Source organism: Rhizopus delemar, genomic scaffold (genome assembly GCF_000149305.1).
Source record: "Rhizopus delemar RA 99-880 supercont3.12 genomic scaffold, whole genome shotgun sequence".
NCBI lineage: Eukaryota > Fungi > Mucoromycota > Mucoromycetes > Mucorales > Rhizopodaceae > Rhizopus > Rhizopus delemar.
This window is the reverse complement of record NW_027137838.1, coordinates 1146357-1165893: the sequence shown is the minus strand read 5'-3', so window position 1 is coordinate 1165893 and position 19537 is coordinate 1146357. Positions and strand designations below refer to the sequence as shown.

The 19537-nt window shown below is 38.1% G+C and overlaps 10 protein-coding genes across 10 annotated transcripts; 6 read left to right on the top strand and 4 right to left on the bottom strand.

The window, feature by feature from the left end:
• Nucleotides 1-1524: 1524 nt before the first annotated feature.
• Nucleotides 1525-1914, top strand: RO3G_13729 (uncharacterized protein; the record flags this gene model as incomplete). The annotated part of the gene is made up of 1 exon (XM_067668313.1): nucleotides 1525-1914. The coding sequence occupies one exon, from the start codon at nucleotides 1525-1527 to the stop codon at nucleotides 1912-1914; it is 390 nt and encodes a 129-aa protein (XP_067524414.1).
• Nucleotides 1915-2678: 764 nt separating this feature from the next.
• Nucleotides 2679-3701, top strand: RO3G_13728 (uncharacterized protein; the record flags this gene model as incomplete). Its single annotated transcript, XM_067668312.1, has 2 exons — nucleotides 2679-2786; nucleotides 2859-3701. 2 exons carry the CDS (start codon nucleotides 2679-2681, stop codon nucleotides 3699-3701), a joined length of 951 nt encoding a protein of 316 aa, XP_067524413.1.
• A 649-nt stretch (nucleotides 3702-4350) lies between these two features.
• Nucleotides 4351-4839, bottom strand: RO3G_13727 (uncharacterized protein; the record flags this gene model as incomplete). The annotated part of the gene is made up of 1 exon (XM_067668311.1): nucleotides 4351-4839. The coding sequence occupies one exon, from the start codon at nucleotides 4837-4839 to the stop codon at nucleotides 4351-4353; it is 489 nt and encodes a 162-aa protein (XP_067524412.1).
• A 69-nt stretch (nucleotides 4840-4908) lies between these two features.
• Nucleotides 4909-5400, bottom strand: RO3G_13726 (uncharacterized protein; the record flags this gene model as incomplete). Its single annotated transcript, XM_067668310.1, has 1 exon — nucleotides 4909-5400. One exon carries the CDS (start codon nucleotides 5398-5400, stop codon nucleotides 4909-4911), a length of 492 nt encoding a protein of 163 aa, XP_067524411.1.
• Nucleotides 5401-7499: 2099 nt separating this feature from the next.
• On the bottom strand, nucleotides 7500-8054 carry RO3G_13725 (uncharacterized protein; the record flags this gene model as incomplete). Its single annotated transcript, XM_067668309.1, has 1 exon — nucleotides 7500-8054. The coding sequence occupies one exon, from the start codon at nucleotides 8052-8054 to the stop codon at nucleotides 7500-7502; it is 555 nt and encodes a 184-aa protein (XP_067524410.1).
• A 2750-nt stretch (nucleotides 8055-10804) lies between these two features.
• Nucleotides 10805-11037, bottom strand: RO3G_13724 (uncharacterized protein; the record flags this gene model as incomplete). The annotated part of the gene is made up of 2 exons (XM_067668308.1): nucleotides 10805-10868; nucleotides 10946-11037. The coding sequence occupies 2 exons, from the start codon at nucleotides 11035-11037 to the stop codon at nucleotides 10805-10807; spliced, it is 156 nt and encodes a 51-aa protein (XP_067524409.1).
• Nucleotides 11038-12107: 1070 nt separating this feature from the next.
• RO3G_13723 (uncharacterized protein) lies at nucleotides 12108-14189 on the top strand (the record flags this gene model as incomplete). Its single annotated transcript, XM_067668307.1, has 4 exons — nucleotides 12108-12281; nucleotides 12367-12720; nucleotides 12774-13529; nucleotides 13596-14189. The coding sequence occupies 4 exons, from the start codon at nucleotides 12108-12110 to the stop codon at nucleotides 14187-14189; spliced, it is 1878 nt and encodes a 625-aa protein (XP_067524408.1).
• A 362-nt stretch (nucleotides 14190-14551) lies between these two features.
• Nucleotides 14552-16271, top strand: RO3G_13722 (uncharacterized protein; the record flags this gene model as incomplete). The annotated part of the gene is made up of 2 exons (XM_067668306.1): nucleotides 14552-16069; nucleotides 16236-16271. The coding sequence occupies 2 exons, from the start codon at nucleotides 14552-14554 to the stop codon at nucleotides 16269-16271; spliced, it is 1554 nt and encodes a 517-aa protein (XP_067524407.1).
• Nucleotides 16272-17385: 1114 nt separating this feature from the next.
• On the top strand, nucleotides 17386-18132 carry RO3G_13721 (uncharacterized protein; the record flags this gene model as incomplete). The annotated part of the gene is made up of 3 exons (XM_067668305.1): nucleotides 17386-17465; nucleotides 17651-17859; nucleotides 17912-18132. The coding sequence occupies 3 exons, from the start codon at nucleotides 17386-17388 to the stop codon at nucleotides 18130-18132; spliced, it is 510 nt and encodes a 169-aa protein (XP_067524406.1).
• A 781-nt stretch (nucleotides 18133-18913) lies between these two features.
• Nucleotides 18914-19527, top strand: RO3G_13720 (uncharacterized protein; the record flags this gene model as incomplete). The annotated part of the gene is made up of 2 exons (XM_067668304.1): nucleotides 18914-18920; nucleotides 18995-19527. 2 exons carry the CDS (start codon nucleotides 18914-18916, stop codon nucleotides 19525-19527), a joined length of 540 nt encoding a protein of 179 aa, XP_067524405.1.
• Between the last annotated feature and the right edge of the window lie 10 nt (nucleotides 19528-19537).

Genomic DNA, 19537 nt, shown 5'->3' with positions numbered 1-19537 from the left:
AGGTATACCATACTTCTCTCCAACCTTGCTGTAACTAAGAGAGGTAAACATACAGTGGCGGACAAAACTGGTGCACAAAATTTTTTTTCAGCTTTTAACCACTATTACTTGCTCACGATAATTGCGATAGTCATGAAACTATATTAGAAGGAAGATATACTAGCCATTGTAATTTATGTGTATTCTTAGCATGACATTGTTAAAACTGAGCGAGGAACATGCTTTTTATTTATAAAATTTTATATTTTCTAAAAACCGCAAAAGTGGCTAAAATCTAAGACTTTGTATAATCATCTCACCTCTTGATATTATCGAATATTCTTCTTGGCATATGCTAGTAGTATGCGTGTATAACACTTTCAGTAAAAGAGCCCAACTCTTTAACTATTCTTTTCCAAAGATCATCTATCCTTTTTGGTCTAGTGTCGTATCGTCATAGCTTTGCCTTCAATTGCCACCAGACATGCTTAAGAAGGCTTAAGCCGGGATTAGTGGTAACTAACCCTTTAGCACAGAAGCCCTGCTGTCAAATATTGAGTTTGAGGCATGCCTTGGCTTGTGCTTTGTGTCATTGTCATGCTGAAACGAGAGATTACGATATTTTAGACCACTATACTCTAGGCTTTTGTGGTATGTAGTAAGCAAAATACATGTGTATACCTATGACTTTATTACAGCATCGTATACTTGACGCAAATATCCTGGTCCTCAATATCTAATACAGCCTAAAAATGTAACAGAGCAACCATCATGCTTCATTGTTTGATCACCGTAAAAAGATCGCTAAGGTTGCTCAACTTGCTTTCAATATTAGTTTATACTATCTGCACTCATAACATTCATGTTTTTTTCATTGCTAAATATGATGGACTTCCAGCCCTCTATAGTATGCGATGGTTTGTCGTGATACCACTTTCATCGCTTTTTCTGGTTTATACAGCTAATGCAAATCTTCGATTCCTTAGTTCCAGACCCAAAATCTAGCTTCCTACACTGCCTTCTGACTGACAGTTTGTTAATACTGTATCCTAAGGACCTCAAAAAGAGCTGAGCATCAGAAACTGTGTGTAAAGGTCCTTGTCGAAACTTTAGGCGGATGATTGCATTAGTTACAGTGGGTGGACTAATTGTCCCAGTGTTTGAACATTTTTTACTTTCGACTCCATAACTCGACCAATTCTTAGGCTATGCGGGTAGCTCTATAATCGTTAGAAAGGCCGCAGTCCGTACTACATCATATCAGAAACCCAGAGTTCGGAGATTACGTAGTCTGAGTTAATCAGCAATAGAAAAAAAACACCGCACTGGGACAATTTTTCCGCTACCCGCTTATTTTGCAATCCATTCCAAACATCGCTTTCTTATCAATCAGAAATCACTGGAATTTGCATACCAACCTTGTCTATGACAATCTATGACTCATACCTTTAATATAAAGTATAAATAGCCTTACGTTATCTTTTTTTTTTACAATATTCTTAGTCTCTTTCTATACTGTACTTTCTCATCTTTATCTTGCCTCAAATGGCTCGTACTATCAGCAAATCTGTTCAAAATCAAATCCAATTGCTCTTGGCTAGTAACATGACATATGAACAAGTTATGGAACGCATTCCCGGATTGAAAAAATCCACTTTAGGTAGGTATGCCAACAAGTTTTTTCCAGACCGGATGAAGGCAGCCCCTGGTCGAAGAGCAACTATTGGTGAAACTACCAAGTCATACATCCGTAGACAAGTAATAAAGGGTGAATTCAAGAGAGTCAAAGCAGTACATCAATATCTGAATGGTTTGGGGTATACTATTGGTTATTCTGGGATCTTAAAACTTCTTAAAAGTATGAACTTCAGAGCTAAAATTAAAGCCAAGAAACCTCTGCTTAGTAAACAGCACAAGGAACGACGTTTAGCATGAACTATGGCTCACAAAGACTGGACAACCGATGATTGGAGGCGCATGGTGTTTAGTGATGAGACTAAAGTCAATGTTTTTGGATCAGACGGTTGCAAGTATTACTGGAGTCGACCAGACGATGCATTGCAGCCTCATCACTTAGATTTTACAGTAAAAGGTGGCCAAGGAAGTGTCATGGTACGGGGTTGTATCACTCACGATGGACCTGGGTATGCTTGTTGGATACATGTTGGGACTATGAAAGCTGTAGATAATGTAAATATCTTAGAAACTACCCTTATGGACAGCTTAAAGTACTATGGATACAATCCTGAGGATATCTATTTTCAACAAGATAAAAATCCTAAGCACACTTCGAAGCTTGCTAAGCAATGGTTTGTGGATAATATCTATACAGTGCGTTGCAAAACCCGGACACAAAACTCTTTTCATGGGATAGATCAACGACTATTAGCAGTATTGACGTAATTTAACTACCGTTAGATAGAGAAATTTATTTTATGCTAAACTGTGGCCTGAATTGACGTCATACACTAGTCATTTATAGCATGATTTGCCATAGACTAATATAGCACATTTACGTCAAAGTGGTTATTCATCTTTTATTCACCAGTACTTCTCAGAGATTACACGTTATGAAATGAAAGTTACATCATCTTGTAGCCTTAGTCTCAGCCTGTAAGGCGTATATAAGTTCACTATGATTTCGTACATTTTAAAAATATTTCTCACTACGTAACTTTTCCCACTCTCAATTTTTTAAAATGCCTCGCAGAATTAGCTCTAGTAAGCTTGACAGCGTCAAACTTTGCCTACATAACAACAAAGCCACAGCAACTATTGCTGCAAAAACTGGGGTCTCTGATCGTACTGTACGTCGCTTAAAGGCTACCTTAAAACCAGACTATATCCGACCTAAGGGCGGAAGACCAAAATATACTTAGAATCTCCGCACCAATGACCTTCGTTTAAATCTCAGATCTGGTGCCTTAAAGTCTATTTCTGATGTATGTTCTTATTTGAAGTCAATTGGATGTTCGGTGAGCAAATGGCAAGCAAAAAGGCTGATGAACGAACTTGGCTTTAAAGCTACACTGAAGAAAAGCAAGCCATTCTTGAGTGACCAACATCAAAAGAACCGCCTTAAGTGGTGCAAGAAGCATCAAAACTGGACTGTTGATGACTGGAAGAAGGTTATCTTTTCTGACGAAACAAAAATAAACATCTTTGGGCCAGACAGCAACCCTTACACTTGGAAAGAAGATGGGGCAGTAAGCAGACCACACCATGTAAAGCAGACAGTAAAGTACGGAGGTGGATCCCTGATGATGTGGGGTTGCATGACAGCAAAAGGGGTTGGTTATGCTTGTCAAATCTTTGATGGTAATATGAACTCGCAAACCTATACCAATATATTGGGAACCACATACAAAGATACGCTCGATTACTATGACTGGAAACATAAGGACGTCATTTTCCAACATGACAATGACCCTAAGCATACCTCCAAGCATACCAAGAGATGGATGAAGCGAAAAGGGATACAATTACTGCAGGACTGGCCAGCACAAAGCCCTGACCTCAACCCTATAGAGCATCTATGGAGGCACTTGAAGCACAAGCTGCATAGTTATGACAACCGTGTTGCCAATGTTGATGAACTATGGCAAAGGGTATGCAAAGAATGGGTTTCTTTTACACCAGATGATGTAGAACCATACTACAGAAGTATGCCCAAACGTATTAAGGCAGTAATCAAAGCTGGAGGTGGAAGTATCAAATATTAAATAAAAAAAACTTTATCCAAAAAAACATAATTTCGAAGACAATAGCTCATAAGATCATAACTCAGTCATACATTAATTTCTCCGTTCCAAATTTGGATCATAAGTACTATATATGTGACACTATACCTGTGCAAAATTTCGAATTAAATGCTCGACTAGACGACGATTTATAGGGATTTGCATGGTCCTTTAATTTTTGTGTCCGGGTTTTGCAACGCACTGTAGCTGGCCAGCCCAAAGTCCCGATTTAAACCCTATTGAACATGTATGGTATTACCTTAAACTCAAGCTGAGTGTATATGACACTAAGGCTAAAGGTGTACATGAGTTATGGGAAAAGATTGAAAAAGAATGGAATACTTTTATAGTGGACGAGTGTAGACGATATATAGATGGCATGCCTGTCCGTTGCAAAGCAGTTATTAAACCTAAAGGGGGACATACCCGCTATTAAATAAAATTTATGTTCAAGCGGAAAAATTGTCCCAATGCGGTGTTTTTTTCTATTGCTGATTAACTCAGACTACGTAATCTCCGAGCTCTGAGTTTCTGATATGATGTAGTACGGACTGCGGCCTTTCTAACGATTATAGAGCTACCCGCATAGCCTAAGAATTGGTCGAGTTATGGAGTCGAAAGTAAAAAATGTTCAAACACTGGGACAATTAGTCCACCCACTGTAAAAGCCATCAGCCTCAATAACTGCACGACATCGATCTGGCATACTTTTAATAAACTTTTGGCATTCTTCAGCCGTGATTTGGTACCAAGTGTGTACTATGCGATCCCATAGCTCATGTATACCACATGGAGGGCAGTCATAGTTTCTAAACAGCCGTCTTTTAAGTAATTGCCACATGTTTTCAATTGGGTTCAAGTCTGGTGATTGTGGTGGCCATTTCATTACATAAAACTCTTGCTCATTTAGCCATTTTGCTACGACTTTAGCTGTATGTTTGGGGTCGTTGTCCTGCATAAAGATAAATTGATTTGTTGATTTTCCACTTTCTTTCATGTACCAGGCCAAAGACTTCATCAAATCATCTTGTAAAACCTCCAAATAAACGTCCTTAGTCATGTTCTTGCCCACATCCACAATATAGCCTGGACCATACCAGCTAATACAGCTCCATACCATTATAGAGCCTCCTCCATGCTTCACTGTCTCACGAACATGGTGCTTTTTTCACGGTTGGCCTGGCACTTTTCATGCATTAGACTTTCCGTCGGACCCAAAACGGTTGATTTTGGTTTCGTCAGACCATATGACATTCATCCAATTGTTTACTGTCCAGTCAATATGCTGACGAGCCCATTGGAGCTTCCTCTTTCTATTTCTTTTATTAATTAAAGGTTTCTTTGGCCTGACAAATGAGACCAAACCAGCATCCCTTAACGACCTACGTACAGTATCTACAGAAACTGACTTGCCCAAGTTCTGCTCCAACGATTGCTGTGCTTGTACAGCATTTTCGAGCCCATCTACTGTTACAGCACGAACGAGATGCTGCTGCTCCCGCTTAGTCAGCGCCTTTGGCCTGCCACCTTTGTCAATTCGAGCAGGCAAACCTAAGTTCAAACGAATTTTATGAACAGTGGAGGATGATGCTTTGACTATCTTTGCAATTTTATGATAAGAAAAGCCTTGACGAAGGAAAAACTCGATAGTGTTCTTGCGATCTTCTGTTAATGGTTGCATCTTGGGTAATTACTTGGTAGATGTCGAAATGGGAATGTGTAAATGACAAAGGAAAAAAAGTTCAAAATAATGCGCAGTGGTGAATTAGTAAGCAGCGAAAGTTCTGGAAGAATTGGAGGGTGCAATGACTGCGCTTACCGCAATCGAGGAATTCTTCAAGCGAGGCCGCAAAACCGTTCGAATGTACCTTTGAGTTGTGGTTGTCCGTATTACGAGTTAGGGTGCGCTTAGGGTAACATATTATACGTCATCAGAAAGCCAAGAGTTCTTAATTTTAGCTAATATGTACTAAATATAGCGCTTAGTATATACAATAAGTCACAAAAGGTGCAGAAAGCAAAAAATATGTTTTGTGCGAACGGTTTTGCTGGCGACTGTATATCTACGCTCACAAAGAATATAAATAAATGCCAACCTTTTATGCATTAAACAGGGCTCTTCTGCAATATAAAGGAATCTGCAATAAAGAAGGATTTTAATTTTATATTGCTGCTATTGTTTTTTTTTGTTTAATTTTTTTATTTAATCTTGTGATTAAAACAGGGTGAACAAGGTTTGGTACGACTTAATGAAGCCAGAACAATGTCAAAATGACATAAAAACAATGCATAAAAAATAAGGAACGTTGGAGTTACAATTAATATCAAACAAATAGACCATTCTATATTTTTTTAAAAAATGCCACAAAGATGACCCAATGCACCGCTTCTTTTCGATCCTCTCTATCTCCATCTGCGGTAATTGAATCGCTCTTTATTCTATGTTTCTTACTTCTACGTAAATTTGGCCATAGAATAATATACAACAAGCCGTAAACGAGAAAATTACAAAACATTGAGACAGTTTTGTCGATCATTATATTATAAACAAAAATCATGGTTCTCCCTTATACTGGTAATGTACTGATAAAATCTCCGTAAGTTGCTGGGCTTAATATGTCTTCCTCCAAATATAAGTTTATAGCTATCGCAATTAGCATGAGGAACTAACCATGATTAAAAGCTGTAAAAACTTTTCGTAGTTGAACGTACAACGCAAAAACAGAAAAGATACTTTCGTAAGTAACTTAAAATAAAGTAGCTTTAAATTTATAGCATATAATGAACTTATGAGTTGTGCCTAAACAACAGGAGGCCTACAGAGAGAGCATTGTTCATAACATTCAGTTCATACATCTGAAATTAAAAAATGGCTCAAATTTAGCAAGATGACATTTGCATATCGCCCTCGTATTTTTGTGTGCGGCATTATACATGTAACAAAAATAAAGATAATGTATATGCTCCATAAATATGGCTCAATAGTCAAAATCACATTACAACTACAAAAAATTAAAGTTCATATAAATATTTACTGCCTAAATCAAAACGCACAGATTTATGAAAATATTTTTAGAATTCTTACTCCATTTATGTTTTACGTAAATATTTTTTTGTACGGAGGCGTCCGTTCACATATAGCTTCGAGGATGCTCAAATTTGGGAGGCATAAGTGCTTAAAGTTGTGTTCTTGCCTTAATATTTATCTGCACTCAAATTTAGGAAAGTTGCTTCTTATTGTACTACTTTATTATCACACATACTTTCCACTTTGCATGATGGAGCTACCAGCCCAATAAACCAGTATTAAAAGATCAAATCATTTTCATTTCAGATCTGTTCGTAGACGTACGAGCAGAAATCATTTTTACCAGCGTCAAAGTCGAAATTTTTCCACAAATTCAGTCAGCAGCATAAATTTTTTTCACACAGCAACAGAATCCTTTATTATGTCAGGCTGATATACTGTTCCTGTAGATGTAGGCAATACATCTTCGAGCAATTCAACACTTTCAGAATTCAGTAATTGATCAATCCATTGATCAATTACACTGAAACTTGACTTAGAATAATTCATGCTCATAATCAAAACCCTCGTTTAACAAGAAACAATATATATATGCAGTCGTTCCACTGCCAAAATGAGGATTTTATAAAAAAAAGTATGGACTTCAAAATAAATTTGGGGGGATTTCTAAAAAAAAAAAAATCATTGGTTGTTTGAAGTTAATTTCACGGATTGCGAGCAACTAATTTCACAGGTAAAAAAATATGCATATATTAGATTGGTATGTAGTTTAAGCAGTTATCAAATTGGTTTTTTGAGTGCTGGATTATGTTTCGAAGATGCTCAATAGGAACTTCATTTGCAGCATCAATAATTCTATCTTGCAATGTTTCAGTATCTTGGAGCTTTTCACGTCGAACTTTATGCTTAACCAATGCCCAGAACTGTTCAATAGGGTTGAGTTCTGGTGAATATGGAGGAAGAAAGACGCACTTGTAATCTCTATTTCTTTCATTGAGCATATCTTCTATTTGCTTATGTATTGGTGCATTATCCATTATAAAATAGAAACCTCTCATTTGATCATATTTGTCTAAAATATTTAAAGTTTCCCGAATGAATCGCATATAGTGGCCAGAAGTTGTGCCTTTTGGAACGTCTTCCTTAGAAGCTTCAGGATTTTTCCTTTTTCTACCTCCCTGAGCTTTTTTTGCTTTTGGATGTTGCTTTGGTACACGAATACTCAAGTTTACCAACCTTACAGATGATATAGCGCCAAGAATAGTATGTGATGGTGCTTTTGTTGTAGGAGTAGTGATTACTGCCATTTGCCCTCTAGGTGCCCATGCTCTACTTGCCCTCATATTAATATCAAAACCAGCTTCATCAATAAAACACAGTTTCTTGAAAAATCCATATCCGTATTGCTCCACTTGACCACCCAATCGTAGCGTTTTTGAACATTCTCTTTGCTTGTTCTTGCCTCAGGCCAGCAAGTAGTTTGTTTCATACTAAGATTACACTCATCTCTCATAAATTCGTGCACTCTGGACTTTTTAATCTCAAGACCTTCAAACTTGCTTGTGAGCATCTCGACAGCATCCTGAATGTGTGCATTTGCATTATCGTCAAAAAACTCAATTAGACTTTGTTTATGCTCCTCCTGCAATCGAGATTTCGGTCTGTTTTGGCGATTGGATTTTTTTTCAAGAGTGGAAGTGTCTGGATTCTCCTGTAGTTTCTTCCATTAAGTACGCGCAGTACTTTCTTTGACACCAGCTTTTCGGGCAGCTGCAGCAACTGACATTACATGTTGGATCTTGTAATGAAAAAAAAGCTCTCTTGAAGCAAACGTATATTCCATGTACTTCTTTGAAGATCCTGAGTTTAGTTTCATGGTAATATCTTCGCTTTCTTCGGACTGCTCTTGATCTGGTAGTGTATTAACTTTTTGTTTAAGGTACGAGTCGAGATTAACCAACTGCTTTATAGCAAAAGGATCCGGTTTTTCGTCTACAACGTCCATAGTTTCATCACCATTCTCATAGTAAATGCTTCCCTTGCCATCTTCTTTAAAAAATGCTAGTTTCGACATATTGTATCTTGTTATAAATAAAAAAAATAATGTGAAATCAATTGCGCGCAATCCGCGAAATTAACTTCAAACAACCAATGATTTTTTTTTTAGAAATCCCCCAAAATTTATTATAAAGTCCGTTCTTTTTTTTGTAAAGTCCTCATTTTGGCAGTGGAACGACTGTAATTGCTGATTGCATACAATAAAAAAAATAGCTTTTTATCTCGTTTAATTTTGGAATAATCTGATAAATCACAGTCAATATTTGTGTCGTGACCTTATCGGCCCTTAGGGCACATTCCTTTAAATATAAACAAAACCCTCAATTTAATAAGAACCATATTTCACATCCATTACACTTTTTTCCGGAATTATTGGGAGACTTATTGGAATCATTTTGGAACAAATATAAAAATTGAATTGGCACAAAAAGTTGGGACATTTTTTGAATTACCTCTTTTCTTTAAACCATATAAATAACTGTTTTTAAACCAAAATGAATTCTTTTATCCAAGAAGATGGTATGTGATGTTGTATAATGGTAAAAATAATAAAGGAAAAGGTGGAAACAAAGATCAAGAAACAGTTTGAGTACTTTTTGAGACTGATCTTTATTTCAGATTAAGTTAAAGTAAAAATTATTCTAATTGAAGGCAGGTATTTATATCTTATTGAGTGAGTGGCTTGATATCTTCTATTGTTACAGTAAGGGACAAAATCAGTCCGTTTTTTGGTTTTTTCGCAATGCCTCGTCGGGAATTTAACTTAGAGCTCCGCTTAGCTGACGAAAAATTTGCACGCAAATTAGACAAAATTATTGGTGTAACCTAATTGCTTCTACCACCATTTCTTCTGTAGTTATAGCGGAAAAAGTAATTTTCTGTGATTGTTGCTAACACCCGATCTTGCGTTAGGTACAATATCTCCAGAAACAGCCACTGGATTGACTTGAAATTTAGTTTGGTATGTTTTATGACGTCAGTGAACGCTTACGCGTTCTCATATTTTAGCTCATTTTATTTTTTTACATTTTTTCTTTTCCCCATTTACCTCATCTCAGATTAGCCAAACATGCCCAAATTAAAAACATGTTGAACCACTCCATTCCATGGGATGTACTTAAAAAAAAAGTAGGCTGTGGAAAGTCCATGATTCGAAGAATTTCAAGGAAAACCAATATGCAGTCAAAAAATAGCACGGGTAGACATCATTTACTCACACCTAGGGAGGAAATCAAAGCAGCTAGAGATATAAGGCTAGGCTTATCTAAAAGCGCAGCTGATGCCTCCTTTGGCGTTAAAAAACCAGATCGATCAGTCAATCCAAAAACAATTACTCGTACTTTCAAACGCAAAGGTCTAAAATCGGCTAAAAAGAAGACGGCACTTCCACTTAATAATGACAGGCAAAAGGCACGATATGATTGGGCAAAGGCTCATAAAGACTGATCCGAGACTGATTGGGAACGCGTTGTCTTTTCTGATGAGACAAAGATCCAAAAAAGAGGGTCTAATGGTCTATAATACGCTTGGAAAGAGGATAATGCACCTAATCGAGACCATCACTACAAGAAGAAACGTGCTTATGGAGGAGGCGGGATTATGCTTTGGAGTTGCATAACTATACATGGAGAGGGCTACATGTCCTGGCTACAAAGTAATGTAAATGGTGAGCTATACACATCAGTATTTGAGGAAGAATACAAGGAGACATTGAAGTACTATGGCCTGCAAAGTAATAACATGATCTTTCAACAAGATAATGCAAGCATCCATTGTGCTTCAGCTCCTTCAAAATGGTTCCAAAAGAACAAGGTTAATCTCCTGAGTTGGCCAGCATACTCTCCTGACCTTAGCCCGATTGAATATGCATGGGCCATGCTTAAAAAGAGGAAACAGATGACAAGACCACCCCCTTCCGTGATTGAGACTGACCAAGCATTTTTTGACCGGGTTTCGAAGCTTTGGTATGACCTAGTAGCTCTAGAATACTGTAGAGATCTTATTCACTCCATGCCTCGTCGAGTTCGGGACGTAATCCAGCGTAAGGGCCGCGATACCAAGTCCTAATCGAAATTCAAAAAAATAAAAATTCATTATTTTTAATATATCTTCTCATAACATGTCGGAAAATAAAAAATACCATTTCCGACAAACATTGTCAAATTTGTTGAAGGAAGAGGCAAATTTTTCGTCAGCAAAGCGGAGCTCTAAGTTAAATTCCCGGCGAGGCATTGCGAAAAAACCAAAAAACGGACTAATTTGTCCCTTACTGTAAATAGACTTATTTTAACTCATTTTGCTTTCAAAATATATGGTAGCAAAACCGTTCGAATGTACCTTTGAGTTTTGGTTGTCCGTATTACGAGTTAGGGTGCGCTTAGGGTAGCATATTATACGTCATCAGAAATACAAGAGTTTTTACTTTTAGGTAATGTGTACTAGGGATAGTGTCTAGTATGCGCAATAAGTCACAAATGGTGCAGAAAGCAAAAAATACGTTTTGTGCGAACGGTTTCGCTGGCCACTGTAAGGTTGATATTTTTACTTGAGTTGATGTTGTGTATTTCAGTTAAATTACTGAAGTGAGTCGATTTCAAAGTCGGTTGTACCGTCCAAACTTTCATAGATGTCTTCATCATTCTCGTTACATTACAACGAAATAAGCTTTAAAAATCAAAAAGAAATTAAAGGCGACTCCCGACCAAAATACGTCTTCGTCAAGTTCACATCATCATCATATATGTGTCACATATTTTATTCTCCTTTTGGATTATGTTACAAATATTCCTTTTTAATACTTCTACTTATAAATGTCAACCGCAGTATAGACGCAGCATAGACACAGCATAGACACAGCATAGACGCACAATATGGCCCGTCAGACTCAATCAGACTTAAAGTATTTTTAGCTGTGATTAAAATTTAGCAATGATTTTTTTTTAAAAAAAAAGTATTTTTGAGTCTTCCGCCGAAAAGTTTAGAAATACCTTCAAAAATACCTAATATTTTACCCTCTCAGACTCAACTTCATGAGTATTTGTATTTATCCAATAAAAAATTCCTTTTAAAATTTCTCATCCGACTATTTCCTAATTCGGCACAATACCCGAGAAAGATGATCTACGCCTGGTTTAAGTAACGTAGAAGAAAGTATAGAAAGCACGGAAAATTAAGCTCTAAAATGCTATAATTTATAAATCAAAAGCAATTATTTTAAGTTATTAAATAATAAGCATATCTATTGAAGAGAAAATAAATCAAGCTTACCAAATGCACCTTTACTAAAACGAAACTGAATTAATATGAACAATCAAGTTAACAACGGATCCTCTTCTACAAGCAATGAAAGCATTCAGAGAATGGTAGAAACAAGTACTGCTATGCATCATAGCAACCAAATGGTCATAGCCCAAAGCATGGTTCATCGCCCTGTGAACACAATCAAGGCTTATTCTGTTAAACAAGAAGAATGGAAAGTAAGTATCAATCATTGCTTATGCAAAAGTTAAGCTAAAAGCTAGTGCTTTAAGTACTATAAAGGCTAATCTGCTTTAAATGTAGGTCTGGTGTAGAGAACAAGGCTTTGAGGATGGGTACACTGTATCCGATAAAAAGCTTAGCTTCTTTCTAATGGAGTACGTATCTAAACGAGGTAGCAAGTATCGTAGAAACGATGACGATACACCTGTAGCCTTGGGTAGAGAATCTATTTTGGCCTATGTAAAAGCTATCTCTGACATGTGCAACACGCAAAAAGCGCTTGGATGGAACACCAATGGTGTAGCAAGAGGCCCTTTGGTCAGAACTTTCCTAGATACACTTGAAAAAGAGAAAGTTAAGCACAGTAGACTAAATTATGAAGACAGAGGCAAAAACACGTTAAATGATGGTTACTCAAAAGAGGAACTCAAGAAAGTAAGCAACTTCTTTTTTACCGAAAAGAATGATATTCGTGGTTGCAGAGATAGATTATGTTTCCTTTGAGCCATGCAATGTTATGTCGTAGCCAAACAACACTTAGTATGGAATTTGCTGATCTTTTTTCTCTGGAAGTTGAAAACCAAGGACTCCCCGAATGTATTGCTCTGGTTGCTACTATTGCACATGGAAAAACCAACCAGCATGGTAAGATTGAGTATGGATCGTCGTTGAGACACAGAGATGTCGAAGTTTGCTCAATTGGCGCCCTGGCTCTATATTTGTTTTCGCGCTTTCATTTTGAGAACGAAGAGTTCCCAGACTTTGAGAAACGAGAGAACTGGTACAAGGCTGTGGTCTTCAAAGGCGATAGTCCCTTCAAAGCTATTCAATACAAGGCCCAACATTCTACATATGTTGACGTTTTCAAGAAGGTTGGCATCCATACTTCAAAGGTGACTCACGCCAACAGAAAGATCGCTCTAAATATGATTGCACAAGAGAATGTCTCTGGCGATCAGCAAAGAATGGTAGGAAGATGGGGAACCGACAGAATGGTGGGATGTTATGTTTCCAGCTTACCTGTGGAGGCAATGAAAAGCCTTGCCGGTTTCAATGGTCAACAACATTCAAATTACTTTTTGCCAAGAGCCGTCATCAAACCATCGTTGACACTTCAAAGATTGGTATTCAAGGATATTGAGTATTGGAAGGAGAGATTTAATACAGGACATGATATTCAAGAAGACATAGCTGGCCCTAATTTTCTCAACTTGCTTGCGCATTTGCGTATTGTTTTGTTACAGGTAAAAAATATAACTATGAACATATCTATTTGAAATAGTTAAATTTTTTTTTTTTTGCAAATGCAGGATTCTGTTGTTTTGAAAAAAAAGTATCCTCAGTACTATCTTTGGAATTGCGAGATATTCCAGACTGAACTGTATAGAAATTTTGAAGTGGAAGTACTTGGGTCACTTGAAGAGGAAGAAGAAGCATTCCTATCAAATAGACGAGTCCAACTTGCTATGCCGGAGCTAGTTTCAACTCTTCAAGCTGGTTTTGGTACTATCACTTCATCATTACTATCCATGAAAGCAGTAAACGCAACAGAATTCAAAAAAATAAATCAAAGCTTTGGTGATTTCTTTGCCCTTGGAAATGCTCATTTTAATTCTACAGCAAATTCTGGAGCATCGTTTCCCACAGCTTTGACTGAGCCCTCTCCTGCTGGACAAGCGCAACGGGCCGAACCTGAGGAAATACAAACATTTTACAAGATGAACAGAGAAATTGTCTCGGTTACTGATGTCTGGAGAGAGTATAGTGAGGGTTTGGGCGGAAACCCATCGGTTCAATATTTAGAAGAAAGATACGGTACAGCTTGGAGGAAAGAGAGAAAAGATTCTCGTTTCTTCAGTAGAAGAAATGAAATATACAACTGTCATGTTTTGACTTGTCAATAAGATAACAGTCTTATCATTCTAAGCTAAATCTTTACAAATGAGTTTGAATAAGAATAGATCCTGATAATTACCAACTGCCCTGAACAGCCAAGTTTCACTTTCATCTCAACAGTTGATTATTTACATCAGTTTATAAAATTTTTCTTATACATGTCAAATCATATCGGTCGTAACTATCTCTCGTCATTTAATCTCAGGTCTTGCTCATCTAATATAAATAGCCTTGGAATCTTTCTTTAATAAAAGTATTCGACTTTAGAACTATTGTTCGGTCTCATTAGTTCTTCTTTTTCATATTTTAAATACTTAAAACGCTTCATTTTTTTTAACGAATTCTGAACTCTTATTTAAAATTGCAAAATATGGCTGACAAAGATCAATCCGCTCAAGTTTCTTCCCTCAATGAAAAAGATGACTTTGATAAGCAAGAAGAGACATCCAAGGTCAATGAAGATATAGAAATGACTATGGCTGAAGAGGCTGCTTCTACTGTCTTAAATCTTGCTGAATTAAAAGAGGATCCCTCTACCGATGCTGTTATGGGTCTAAGGGTCACCTTGACAGACCTTAGGCAACAGATTGCTCGTGTTGTGGTGACTGGAGCTCCTCAAGAAGAACTAAGCAAGTTACAAGAGCAAGCAGTCAATATAAAGAACTGCATCCAATTCTTAGATGATGCTCAAGCTTTTTGTATCTCCCCTTCTACACCTGTAGGTAATACTGCCTTCAGTTCTGGCTTCGCAGGTACAGCTCTTAACCCTCGGTCGGCTCACATTATCCCACCAGATCTTCCTGTCTGGCAATGGAGGGGTAATATCTGGAGAAAAGATGCAGATGTACACGATTCTGTAGAAGATTTACTTGACACCTTCTCTCTAATCATTGAATCTAATGGTCTTTCTGTTGATTCTAGTCGGCCTCGCCTGTTTCCGATCAAGATGAACCGAGATCAACGGTCATGGTTTAACGAGGTTCTGAAAGGGCGTAGTTTGACTTGGTCTGAAGTAAGGAAGATCATTGTCAAGACCTATGCCGCTCAAGACGTAGCTCAAGAATTAGAGTACATGGACCAGCTCTTGTCGCTGAAAATGCTTCCAACTGAGTCGATCGAAGCCTTTACAGACCGGTTCCAACGCATTCGAAGAGCTGCAAAATGGGACGATGACATCAGGACTGCTTCAATTTACAAGCGGGCTTTACCAGGCTTTTTACGTCAGGAAGTCTCTCGTTCCTTGCTAAACCTTGGACGAGATCAGCAAGACTCTGTGACAAAAGTTGCTGCCAAAGCAAGAATGGTCCTGTCATCCAACCTTTGTTCGGAAAATAGCTCATCTAGTCGTCAAGATCCTGGATTAAAATCTTCTTCCTCGCCTCTCCTTTCAAAAGGAACAGAAGCATCAAAGTACAATCCCAACAATTCAGAGACTTCAAGTAACCAACTTGGTAATGGTAAAAGAATTTCTATGGCCAGTATGAAGAACAAGTTTCGCTGCGCCATCCATGGTATTGCTAGCCACCCCACGGAAAGGTGCAATAAATACAAGGATTTGCTGAAGCAAAACTCATCCTCGGTGATCTCTTCTCCCGTTACACCCAATCGATCAGTATCATTTGTCTCTGTCGCTAAAAACTGCTATCGCTGCTTGGGTAATGTTCCCTGGTCCAAAGAACACGCTGCTCGCTGTCCTCGTGACAAGCCTTACCATGGTCCAACTAAGGCCATCCGTTCTGTTCGCTTGGATATTGCAAGATCCAATGGTAGCAAGCTCAACCTCCCCATCACTCCTCAAGCTAGACCACAACAGGCATCTTCTAAGGTGTCTAGTGGTGATAGCAAATTGATGGACGTAGATGACGAGGGATATCAGTCAACTATGATTGTAAGAAATTAACAAAACAGAATGAAGTATTTAAAAGTACTAACCATTCTTTAATTGTACCTATCACTATAGAGAACGTGAACACTATGGCCCTGGTTGATAGTGGTTCTTCTTTTAGCACGATAGACATCAATTTTGTTAATAAATATAATATTGCAGTTGATAGAAATGTATCTGGTTCCGTTATACTTGCTACAAGTGATAATGTTAGTAAGCGTTTCGGTACAACCAAATTTCCATTAAGTGTTATTTACGGTGATAATGATAAAAATCTTATTCATACATCCCATTCTTTTGAAGTCCTTCCTCTTTCCTTGGATACTGAAGTTGTAATAGGATTAGATCTAATGCACAAGTTGAACATTCTTGTTACCAACTTAGCCATCAGACATCCTAATCTTGCACCAGTTATTGACAAAGAGATTACGGATGACACACCTGAACCTAACAAAGCTCCTTTCGGTACACCTGAGCAACAAGCTCATTTCCATAATGCTATTAAACCATTTGTTGATCAAAATGCCTTAATACCAAAGAATTCATTCTGTACTGTACCCGAGTCAGTTATACGATTAGATACTGTTAAAGGAAAAACCGCTTACCGTGCACCATATCGTACTCCTTTTAAATTACTACCAATCATGCGTGATTGTATTGACGGATCTATGAAAGATTTACCGTCCATCTACTATATATATATATACAAACTCTGCACGCGGAGTTTGGTATGCTTAATATGGTAATTGGGGTCACAGAACACGATTACATCATTTTTAAGCGGAGTTTATTAAGCCAAAATTGGCCAATTGCGAGATCTACTAAGAACAGTCACTTTTTCTTCCTTGTTCATTACTTCACTCAAGAGGGATGACAAGTAGAAGGTCATTAAAAAAGTCCGGACCGAGATACGACTTCTGCAGGTCGAGAAAAACAGCTCCAAAAACCAAAAATTGTATGACAAAAAGGCTTGCGAAAGGAGAATCGGCAAATCAACATTTGTGGTTATTGGGTTATGCTAATGGCTTCTCATTCTAAAGGCGTTGGTTCGATTCCCGTTAGACGCTCCGCAAACATAGTCTACTTTTTGCATTATTTTTGGGTCTAAGTAACTTATTATTTTTTTTGGAAATATCAAAAGTTTTCGGAAAAATTTTATTGGTTCTGTATGGTAAAACGAATTACCGTTGCGGAGATGCTGCCTATCTATCGGCTGATTTCGGACAGATAACAAAACATGTAAAAAAAATATAAAAAGGCCTGTTATTTCTGTTTTTTTTTTCTTTCCTTCATCTTTTTATCAGTTTTATCAATCTCCAATGTCTTCTAACGCTGCTAACAACATGCCAACTCTTGCATACATCGCTGAAAGAACTATGACGGCTGAATGTACATTGAAGTAAGTTTATTTTTTAAGTGGGAGGGAAAATAACTAAAGGCAACTGGTAAAAGTTACTTGAAGGAGAACGGTGCCTTTTTTTCATCGCGCAAGTGTAAGGAAGGCTCCGAAATGCGCTTGAACCAGTCCAGCAGGGATGGATTCTTTTGGCGATGCGGCTCAACCACCTGTGCGTGCGGTCGTAGCCGTATTTCTTACCTGGATGGATCCTTCTTTCAAGGTCGCAAGTCAATTATCCATCAAACACTGTTAGTAGTGTATCTCTTTCTGCTGCAAGTTCCAAACGGAACAATATCTACCATGACTGGACTTAGCCTGCCAACTGTCCGCAGCATTGTCAAAGATATCTATCAAGTAATGGAGGCAGATCTTCGAATGGAAGATGTTCAAGTTGGTACGTGATGCTTTGTTGATATCAGAGTATGTAATTAATTAGTCGTACTTAGGTGGGGTTGGCAGTGATGGACAGCCAATTGTTGTTGAAATAGATGAGAGCAAATTTGGTAAAAGAAAGTGCAATAAGGGAAAGAGGGTAGACGGTGTTTGGGTTGTTGGAGGTGTAGAGCGCACGCCCGAACGTAAGGTGTTCTTGCTGACGGTACCTAACCGCAACCAAAATACCTTGAAGCTCATGATCGATACTTTTGTTAAGGATGGTAACATTTGAAATATGCATATACTTGATGATCAGTGCATCTAACCCTTGTTGATAGGCTCGCATGTTATAGCAGACTGCTGGAAAGGCTATAAGGGGATTGACAGCGATCCAAGCCGAAATTTAGTTGTTCAAACGGTCAATCACTCCAAAACATTTCGCGATCCAAAGACATGTGCCTGCACTAACACAATAGAAGGTACATACTTGTGTAGATCATAGAATTCTTAAACAATGCTAACAACCTGCTATTAGGCACTTGGAATGGTATCAAACGAGGAGTGACCAGCCGTCATCGCACAGCATCGATGATGCCATGGAAATTAGTGGAATTCATCTGGCGAAGAAAACATGCTGGCAATTACTGGAAGGCAATGCTTGCTTGTTTTTCGCAAGTGTCGTTCACCAGAGCAGGCATTGCCGACCAAGGTCCATTGGTATCGTTGCTCACAACCGTCTTTAAAGATGCCACTGGTGATCAGGGCGATGAAGAACCATTTATTTTTATCTCAGATGACGATTCCAATAGCGAATCTGATGAAAGTGATACCTCAGCACCTAGTACGCCCGTAAAAAAACTCCGAACTGCTTAAAATAAATAAAGAAATTTTTCATTGATAACCATAAAAATCAGGGCCTACAGCGCCTGTTTTCTTTCCTAATTATTTCCCGCATATTACCTTTTTTGGAAATTAATATTACATCTCCTAAAAATAGACGACCCAGGCTTTCGAATGATGTATAGCATACGTCTGTACGCTCAATTTTAGCGCCGCTATAGGCTTCCAAAGAGATGGACGGTAAATCTTTCATTTAGCCGCAAAGTTAGTCAAAGTATCATCCTCTACTGTTCATAAAATTCGTTTGGAGTTAGGCTTGCCTGCTCGAATTGACAAAGGTGGTAGGCCAAAAGCGCTCACTAAGCGGGAACAACAGCATCTCGTTCGTGCTGTAACAGTAGATGGTCTCGAAAATGCTGTACAAGCACAGCAGTCGTTAGAGCAGAACTTGGGCAAGTCAGTTTCTGTAAATACTGTACGTAGAGCGTTAAGAGATGCTGGTTTGGTCTCATTTGTCAGGCCAAAGAAACCTTTAATTAATGAAAGAAATAGAAAGAAGAGGCTCCAATGGGCTCGTCAGCACATTGACTGGACAGTAAACGATTGGATGAACGTCATATGGTCTGACGAAACCAAAGTCAACCGTTTTGGGTCCGACGGGAAGTCTTATGCATGGAAAGTGCCAGGCCAACCGTTAAAAAAGCACCAGGTTTGTGAGACAGTGAAGCATGGAGGAGGCTCTATAATGGTATGGAGCTGTATTAGCTGGTATAATCCAGGCTATATTGTGGATGTGGGCAAGAACATGACAAAGGACGTTTATTGGAGGTTTTACAAGATGACTTGATGAAGTCTTT